The following is a 10,277-nucleotide window of genomic DNA, read 5'->3' on the forward strand; positions in this document are numbered from 1 at the left end:
GAGTATTGAGAGCTATTCTTCAGCCTGCTGGACCAGATACTGCACAGCCTCCGGCCCGAGGGGAGGGCCGTGTATAAGGTGGGTGGAGTCTGTGATGATGCAGGTTGTTCTTTCCTTACATCTGCTGGTGTAAACGTCTGAGAGGTGAGGCTGTCATCTATCCTTAGAACTGCACCAACCCTCTACATGTTATTCTTCACTACAGTCGTGAACTTCCTCTGAGGTCCTCTCCAGACTCCCTTCCACCTGCCTTCAGTCTCACTGCAGATCACAATGCTGTGCGGAAACATCACAGTCCACAGAGACTCCTGCCTGATTTCATCTGATTTCATCTGTCCATCACCACAGAAAACAAGAAAGACTCAGATCTTCTCCCTGATGTAATCCCGCCCCCACCTTAAACCCAACTACTGCACACCTCACCACTGTCTCACAGTCCTCATACGTGTCCTGCAGCACCCTCGCAGACACAGTTCCTCTCTTGGCACCTTATCATTTGCTTTCTCAAGCTCCACAAACTTACAGTGCAGCTCCTTCTGACCTCTCAAAGCAAACATCCCGTCTGTAAGTGCTCTTTCTCAGCATGAAGCTGCTCTGCTGCTCACTGAACATCACATCTCTCCTTAGCTTCTAGTTTCAGCAATTCACGATGACTCATCAGCTTTACCTTTCTGTAGTTACTAAAACTCTGCACGTCACCCTTGTTCTTGAAAATCAGTCTTATGATTATAACTGCTCACCTTTGTCCAGCTTTTACACATACAACACATGTTTAATTTTTATCCTCATAACTGAAATTCTGTATGAAGCACACATTAATGAGGGTAAAATAACAGAGCCATTATTAATGCAAAGAAAATTAACTAATCCGTATACAACATCATCAAAATATACAATTCTGTGACTATTTGTGATTAAAAACTAATAAATAATAAACTAATATATAAATAATAATAATACCTTTGTTCCTTTTTGCTAATGCATTTTGTCATGAACAGAGAAAGGAAGATGGCGCCTGTGTGTTTGGCATGCCGTCTGTCGCTCTCTTCTATTTGTTTTATTTTACTGTTTTTAGTCAATTTTGTGCAACATGTCAGCCCTGCATTGTTTTATGATCGCCAGACATTATTGGAAATAGGCTTATCTACCCAAGCTTAGTTTTTAAGTCTTTATTAAAAACCTATTTTTATTCTCTGGCTTTTAACTCTGTGGGTAACTGATTTTTTTTTTTATTGCTATGTCTGGTTTTATGTGCATATTAGTATTGTACAGCACTTGTACAGGTGTGTTTTTAAAGTGCTATATAAATAAATAAATGATGATGATGATAATAGTTGTATTTAACTTGTTGTTTTTACTTTTTTGTTCTTTGTTTGTTTCGTATGTTCCCTTTGGCAGCTGTCTACAGGAAGGACAATTCACTATTTTTTATGTAAAAATGTATTTATTTCTGTTATTATCAGATTTCTGGCAGAAATAAGTCAGACTGAGTCAGAAGGTTTGGTAGATGTTCTCTGTTCGTTCATAAAACCTGGAAAAACAGAAGAAACTCCAAGAACAAATGAACCGATATGAGCTGGCTTTGGCTGCAGGGTTCCTCCACATCCCTCACGTAGAGACAAACAGGAAGAAGTACATATGAGAGATTTTATTCATGTGCAAATGCCATTTTTAAGAAGAATGCTTGTAGCTACAAGACATTTAAAGCAAAAATAAGTTTGAAAGAAAATATGTCAACTTAAAGCAAGTGTGTTCTCACCTCGCAGTAGACAAAAGCTAAAGTATATTTGATTTATTCCCACTGAGCCCAAATCACAGGTTTGTGGTGATTTTACATAAAATCTAAAATCCATTTTGAGCTTTTTCTGTGTCCAAATCAAATTTTTCTATTTGAGAAAGACAAGACACGTTGGGTCATGAGAGCATCCAGGTGTTTATTGCAGACCTCACCCTAAACTAAAAGTCATCCATTCCTTTTTTTAAAAACTAAAATCAACAGAAACAGCTGAAACAGTCAATAGTCCTACATACACTCTGCTGCTAAATTCTGCATTACATTCAGACATTTTTACCTCAAATCAGAAAATGTTGTGTAAGTTCTGAGTTTAGACTTTACTGAGCTGAAAACAGGAAATCTTTCCTGTAAAATGAAAAGGCCGAGGCACCAGAGTGGAAACGAGTGAAGGTTCAATGGCCGGAAATAACATTTTTAATGAGCCATTTCATATTGACATTACTTCTCTTCCTCGCTGAGTCATGCTATATATTTACACACCTGTTACATAAAATTTTACCAATAAAAACATATTACAAACAAAAAAACAATGAGAAAACACACTTTTCCAGTCTAGTTTTAAAGCTTCAGTACAGGACAGCCAAGAGGAGCCTGTATGAGAGAGAAGACTGTAACGGTGCTTCTCCACAGAAGCACGGTGACTTTCATCTTTTCTTCTTCTCTTCCTCCAAATCAGCAGGTTTTTGGTTGTAGAAGTAAAACTGCAGTTTTTTTATATGACGTTGATAATTTGTATGACATGTAGACATATAATAAACCACGTGGGCCTTTTCATATCAGTGATAACTGAAGGCAGCACTCGCTGAAGCGCTCCAGTCTGCTCCAGAAAAGCGCAAATGTACACTTTGTTTAAAAAAATTGTGTAAAAAAACCACGAGAACATGAATCTGAAGTTAAAAGTTAATGTTTAATTTGTTTCTAAAAAAAAGGAAATGTAAAAAATGAAAGTTGTGAGACTCAGTCCTCTGGGCACAGGTTCAAACATGGACAGATGATGGTTCAGCTCAGAGAGGAGGGAGGTTTTCCAGGATCCTTCTGTGATAATTTAACAGAAAACTGGAAAACATTATGAGTGCAGAAATACAACAAGTATTTGTTTGTGCTTGCCCTTATTTTTAACCTTTATGTGTTTTTATCTATATTTCTTTTCAGGAACAAGCATTGAAAACAAAGTTTTTAAACTAACAGCTCTCTCAGCCTCCCGGGGTGTATGTTAATGCACTTGTGCTGGTCTTATAAAAAAGTTCAGCAGTTTTAAACCTTTGTAGTCAGACACAGGCGACCGATGGTTGGCTAACATTGCAAATACACTAGAATTCACCCTCCGGGCGATTTACCTGCAGCAGGACGCTGCTGAGGTCAGCTTTTTGTCTGACAGGTTCATATAGACCAAAGATGCAGTCTCCCTGAGCCAATTAGGTTTATGTCTGTTTCATCCGCTTATCTTGTGGCTCCCTTTGTAAAATGTAGTTCCCAGAGAAAAGGGCGACTGAATGTCTCCGTGAGATATGAACAATCCCATTAAAACAGATGTAATCTGAAAACATCACATTTTCCTTTCGGGCATTAAAGTAAACATAGAAGTCATGTTTTTATTGTCACAAAGATTCTGCGCAACGTTTCTGAGAACAAGTAAAAAAACACAAATGTCCAAAAACGTCAGACGAAATGCTGCGTTAGAAACAATTTAATGATCAATTAGTAAAGTAAAAGTTCAAAAAAGTTAAAATAGTATAAAATAAAATGTTGCACAGCAGAAAAGTTTCAGATGATCATGTGTTACTGGGGATGTAACTTCTGATTGGTTGGATGGAGAGAAAGGCACGGACGTTCAAAGCTGTCCTTCACATGTGTGCAGTGATACCAAGGTAATGTTAGTTGCACACCTACAACTACGGCTGTGAGTTAAATGTAGAGGCAGATATATTAGCCTTCAAAATACATTGCATATAGCAATAGTTGTTATTTCATTCTATTAATTAAAAATGTAGATTTTAAAATTTTATGACATATATATGTTTTAATATCTCCAATGATGACAGAGATTTGATCTCAATCGTCACAGTTTCACTTATATCAGCAGCTGATGTTGGATGTTACAGGCACGAGTATCTCTCGAGGCTCAACAGGAAATGACTTCTCCAAAACTGCTGCCACAAACTCAGAAATGTGTAAAATATTATCATATATTGTGATATAAAACAGCCCAGTCTTAAAGTTTAGCTAGGCTGTGTCCACGAAGTTTTGAGCACGTAGAGTTGGTTTTTCTTTTAAGCCTTTATTCAACCAGAAAAATGTGACTCTATCCCTTTTATAAGACAGACAGTAGTGCAGTTATCGATGATAACATATTCTAGGTAAAACGGAGAAGATAAATAAATAGCCTCATAAATAAGAAAGCAAAGCAAGCTGCCTGACCCCGAACGTGCAACATACACTGGTAAATGGTAAATGGCCTGCATTTGTATAGCGCTTTTCTAGTCCCTAAGGACCCCAAAGCGCTTCACACTACATTCAGTCATTCACCCATTCACACACACATTCACACACTGGCGATGGCAAGCTACGTTGTAGCCACAGCTGCCCTGGGGCGCACTGACAGAGGCGAGGCTGCCGGACACTGGCGCCACCGGGCCCTCTGACCACCACCAGTAGGCAAACACGGGGTTAGTATCTTGCCCAAGGATATTTGGCATGCAGCCAGGAGGTAGCCTGGGATCGAACCACCGACCTTCTGATTAGTGGCTGACCTGCTCTGCCACCTGAGCTACAGCCACCCCAGTGACCAGTGTTGGTCAAGTTACTTGAAAAAAGTAATCAGTAACTAATTACTGATTACTTCCCCCAAAAAGTAATCCCGTTACTTTACTGATTACTTATTTTCAAAAGTAATTAATTACTTAGTTACTTTTTAAAAACACGATTTACAACCTGAATAGGTGATAAAGTGATAGATCTTTCAGCCCAATTCTACTTTTTCTACATAATCCATCATACAAAATGTAATCAGATGGAAAAGTCTCTTTTTAAACTTGTTTTATTAGTTTTTAATCTTTTAACTTTATGCATCAAGCAAACATTTAATTATATGCAACATTCTCTGACTGGAAGAAATTTGTTTAATATTTAAACCTATTTTCTGCACATTCCAGCACATAAAATATATATATATTTTGTGTTTACATTCAGTCTTTCAAATAGATGCAAGTAAAACACAGCAGAAAATAAATAAAGTCAAAGACTCAGCGGTCCTGTTGCTCTATTTTCACCTGTAAAGCAGGAGTGGGGTAGGCGGAGGTTTACCCTGGTGCAGGTGTGCCGCGGTCAGTGGAAGAATCTCTGTGAGTTTCCCATCACGTCGTAGCTACTCGGTGCTTGTTGGAAGTTTAGGGGTTTTTTTCGCGGTGAAAAGAAGTTTTCTTCCCACGCACAGCGGACACTAATGTTTTTGTCATTTTTTATGGAATCAAACTCAAAGTAAGGTCAGTACTTCCACGCTTTAAACGCTGCACGCTCACACTCTCTCCGCACTCGACATATGATCCACTGTTGATCTGCACACAGCTGTTGTCATGAACGTCGCACTTGCTTACGTCACTGTCATGAGACATTCTCGCAAAAAAATCACGGTTTTAGTAACGCAGTAACGCAGCGTTCCTACGGGAAAGTAACGGTAATCTAATTACCGTTTTTGCAATAGTAATCCCTTACTTTACTCGTTACTTGAAAAAAGTAATCGGATTACGCGTTACTGCCCATCTCTGCTGGTGACCTTTAAGATTTGCAGTTAATCTCAGCGCTGCGTGACAGACAGAATCCAGCTTGTGTAATCAGTGTGACGATGCGTGCACGCAAATGACGTTGCCATTTGTTTCTTAATAATATCCCGATTTACATGTCAGGGACAGTAAACCTCCAGTTTCAGAATTTTTGTACAACCATAATTACAAAATGTGTAAAATGTGAAAATCAACAGAATGCAGCGATGTGCAAATCTAAAACATATCAAGACGCATCAATTTGTTGGTGCCATACAAATAAAACGGGAATGAATTGAATCCTGCTGCTGTTGCAGTATCTGAAGAATGCATCGACTTGCTGAAATATTCAAGGCCTCCCCTGAAGGATGGCAGCACATGTTGCTCTAAAACCTGTACATAGCTTTTAGCACTGATGTTGCTTTTCCAGATGTTCAGGTTGACTGTTTCATGCGCACCTTTGACTTTGAACTGAGTGCTGATGAAAAGTCAGAGGGTCCCTCCCCTCTTTGGCGCAGAGGACGTGTCGTCCATGTTTTCTAAAAAGAATTTCAAATTTCAATTGACCTGACCACAGAACAGTTTTTCACTTTACCACAGTCTATTTGTCTCACCCAGCAAAGGTGGCGAGGTTTATGCATCATCTTCACACATGGCTTCATCTCCCATGACAGAATCAGGTTCAGATTCTCTCATTTTTTTTTAAATTATCTTTTGTACTGTAGACAGATGAGGTGTTCAATGTTTTCACAGTTTTAAGTGTTCGGCAATTTGTAGACACACATTGTTGCAGATTGGTGAAACGCTGCCTCTCTAAGATGCTACCAGCCTAATGAGTTGGAAAATGAAAGGTTATTATTTCTTGAACAAGGTCAAAACACCGACTTCATGTATAAACTGTTATAGTTACTGTATCTCCGTGTGTCCTGCAAAAGAATAAAGGGTAGAGTTTGCTAGTATGGAATTGCTCATCAGACAGAACCATTGGTTTGGTTTGGATGAAAGATTAAGAGTTAGAAAATACTGCTTGATTCTACTATTTGAAAAATATTTTTATGTGTCTGTATATTTTTTGTTGTTTTCTGCTGCTATAACTACGCATCATGCCCATCTAACATAATTTCATATCCTCCGCTGTTAATGACCGAGCTGAAATGTCACATCGCACCATCAGCAGCGCCGTAATGACCGCATGATGGACTGTCAACATTGACTTGTTTCCTCTTGTATGACCCAAACTGCTGTAAAGTCAAAGACAGACGGGCCATCAGAGCGTCGTAAACAGAAGAAACATCTGTTTGATTCGAGGGGGAATCACTTTGCATCCCTTAATTAGCCATGCAGAGTAGTGAAGGTCAGTGCAATCATGGGTAATGGGGGGGGGGGGGGGGGGGGGTGCTAAGGGGGGGCTGCACCATTGCTAATGTGATTGCCGGCCGAGTTGTAAAAGGCTCATGCTCGTAACTCTTATTTAGATGGCTGAAAATGGTGATGGTGGAGATAACCGCAAGCACAACAAGTTTTGTGTGTGTGTGTGTGACTGGGATGGGCTAAGGGCTGGTTAGAGGGAGGTGGAAAGACACTCTGCATCAATGAAGTCAAAGGTGGATTGAATCTAATATAAGGAGGATGCGAGCGGCGGATCAATAACCGAGAGAGCGGCAGGATAACAGACAGAATCAGAGAACAGCTGTGGTGGGCTTGGAAGAGCAACAGTCAGATATCCAGCATGCGTGCTCTGGTGGTTTTGCCTCTGCTCTTGTGCGCAGTGGTGTGTGTGGATCAGGTGAGAGCGCAAGTGACGGCAATGAAGCTGTGCGGTAAGCAGTTAATCAACGCCATCTCCTACACCTGTGGAGCGTCCCGCTGGAGGAGGTTCTTCAGCGAGCCAGACGTGGATGGTGAGAAAACTCTGCTTTTACTCATTTCGCACAACAGCAGGGACGCGCTGTTAGTAGCTGAGTTTCTTTCTATAGTTTCATTTGCTACAAGTTTAGTGGTTCAGACTTCAAGAAAGAACGATGCAGAAAAAGTCAGTAACAAACTGTGTATTTACCCTTTAATTTATATTATTTAAATTGCAGTGAGGGTGTAACCGCGTTCAAGAAAAAAATAGAAATATCATTTATATCACTTTTAAAAAATGGCATGTTTTCGAGTTACCATCTCAGTGCAGTTTGCCCACACAGTACTTCTTCTGTATCTGCTTCTGTGGCTTAAATGAAACCCAACACAAGCTAAAGTTTGTGCTTTCTAACCAGACTGCCAGTTTTTGCTACACCTCATGTGTTATGTTATTAATTCACCGGCTGACGCGCAGGGCTTCTCCAAACAGGTGTTTCCCAGCACAGCGACGCACAGTCTGCCAGAGGAGTCAGCAGCTCAATGATTAAATGCTGTAGCTGGCGGCTCCCCGGGCGTCTTCTCTAATACACCACACAAATAAACCCAGTTAGCGTGTCAGCCGTGCTGATCGGAAAGCGTAAAGTGACACTGAAGAAGACAAATAAGACCGAGCTCATCCGTGCAGTCATTTAGCGCTTCCTTATTTAAAGGGAACATGGACGAATTACACAGGATGCGTCTGAAAGCAGTGCTTCATCAGCTGCACTTGTTGAGAAACACTGTCGGCTAAAATGAACTGCTATAGAAAGCATTTACTGGAAGTCATGTTTAAAGTAAGGTGAACAGAGTTTCCCGCACAGTTACATTCAGATTGTAAGGTTAAAGTTACACTATTAATGCGTTTGCAGAGGACCAAGTTAAAGGCTTAGATTCTAAAACCTCCACTCAGTGTTCATTGATGTTTTGTTCTGCCTACAGGGGAGCAGAGCAGCTTGGAGAAGTTCAGCAGTTTGGCCTCAGAGATGACCAAACGGGATAATAACATCTTCCTGGCCAACATGTGCTGTCAGGTGGGCTGCAGGAAGACCGACCTCGCCCACTTCTGCTGAGGACAATCCTCTCACTTTTTTTGTTGTTGTTGTTGTTGTTAAAGTGACTATAATGACTGTGTACCTTGCTAAGAACCAAATCTGACTCACGTGGCGAACTGTTATGATCTCTGTGCAACTGTTAAACTTTGTGGAAGTGAATCTGGATGAGCATCTCTGAACATGTTCCTGAACCCGAGCTGTACATGTGCGACCATAAATAAATGTTTTAAAATCAGTTGTCTTTCTTGCAACTTTCACCTGTATTTGGTCATTTTTTTGCTGCTTTTGTCAAATAAATATTCTATTATAACACCGGGATTCAATTCTGCAAAGGTTTGTTTGTTTTTTACTCCAAATACTGGACAACGTGTGAACGTATCAAACTGGATCACTAAGACCCCCCCACGCAAAAGTAAGCAAGTATGTACACAAGTACATGAATAAGTAACTAAACCAGCTGGCAGAGCAGGGCCCTATTTCAAGAAGCCGGTTTAGAAAACTCAGAGTGAAAAACGATACTCAGGGTTGAGTAACCCCGAACTGTCCAACTCGGAATATTCGGTTTCAGAAAAGCTGATAACAATTAGTTCAATCAACGCGGAGTTGCTTTAACCCCAAGTTAAGTGCGCGCACGAGGATACATAAAGCCCTGATTAGTGGAGCACAGATTAAGCGAGTCACCATGGAGACGGAGGGAAAGAAGGCGCGGTCAATGTATTTTACAGCGCTTGAGGCCGAAATTCTGATGGCAGCATATGCCGATAACATGCAAATTTTGCGGAAAAAAAGTTACACAGCCTCAGCTGCAAAAGAAAGTGAGCATGCATGGCAAAACATAGCCGACAGAGTCAATGCGTGAGTGTTAATTTAAACATTGATCTAGGGATTTCCACCCATTTAACACGTTATTTTATTATATTTTATTTGTTATTTTATACATTTTATTTTGTGATGTGATGTGAGCGCAGGTGCAACCCAACAGGCCCCAAACGTTCCTGGCAGCAAGTAAAAATGAAATATAAAAATATAGTCCAAACAGGTGAGGTGTAATTGTATTATGAGCCATAGTGCTTGGTCTGTTTGTCCGATGTAAATCAATTGCAGTTAGAGGCTACATTAATTTTCTTTCTGTAAGCACTTATTGAAATTATCTGAGCACATTACAAGTACATATTTGCTTACTCTGTATGCTCAAATGTGACCCGTTATAGCCAACAGAAAAAAAGCGGAGGCCTGAAAAACAGGTGGGGGTCCTCCACCACCACCACTCACAGAGGCTGAGCAGTTGCCCTCAGCCAAAACAGTGGGCGCCCTGTGGCTGAAGGCATCTCTGCGGGGACATCCTCTGAGTCAATAACCCCGCAAGACACAAGTGCCTACATAGGGGGTAAATCCAAAATAATACATGATGTGCATACATCCTTTCTTCACAGTCACCTTTGCAGTGCTACTCATTCATTTGATAAACTCTTTACCATAATGGATTATTTTGTAGTGAAGTTATTTTCCTACTGATTTTGCCTTCCCTCAGTCTTGGTTGTCTTTGAGAGCATAATGACAATGAAGTGTAAGGTGATTGGTATATGTTTGTTAATTGCCATTTGGTCCCTTGTAAGTTATAAGTGACCTGTATAAACCTCATATTCTATCAGTTGATGGTGATGGTGTACTGCATCTGGTGCAGCCTCCTGTTGAGCCAGACCAACATGCAGTTGTGAGTAATACTCCACAGATTATATGAGTTTACAGTAGAACAGCAATGTTGTTTATTTCTTTACTACAGGAAAA

General features: G+C 40.4%; 1 protein-coding gene across 1 annotated transcript; it reads left to right on the top strand.

Moving 5' to 3' along the window:
- Positions 1–7,077: 7,077 nt before the first annotated feature.
- insl5a (insulin-like 5a) lies at positions 7,078–8,812 on the top strand. Its single transcript, XM_004553848.3, has 2 exons — positions 7,078–7,454; positions 8,377–8,812. The coding sequence occupies exons 1-2, from the start codon at positions 7,283–7,285 to the stop codon at positions 8,505–8,507; spliced, it is 303 nt and encodes a 100-aa protein (XP_004553905.1). The 5' UTR covers positions 7,078–7,282; the 3' UTR covers positions 8,508–8,812.
- Positions 8,813–10,277: the final 1,465 nt, after the last annotated feature.

Source organism: Maylandia zebra, linkage group LG17 (assembly GCF_041146795.1).
Source record: "Maylandia zebra isolate NMK-2024a linkage group LG17, Mzebra_GT3a, whole genome shotgun sequence".
Classification (NCBI taxonomy): Eukaryota; Metazoa; Chordata; class Actinopteri; order Cichliformes; family Cichlidae; genus Maylandia; species Maylandia zebra.

Coding starts and splice junctions, on each gene's coding strand:
- insl5a (XM_004553848.3), top strand. CDS start 7,283: ATGCGTGCTCTGGTGGTTTTGCCTCTGCTCTTGTGCGCAGTGGTGTGT. Junction 7,455..8,376: donor CAGCGAGCCAGACGTGGATG/GTGAGAAAACTC, acceptor TTCTGCCTACAG/GGGAGCAGAGCAGCTTGGAG.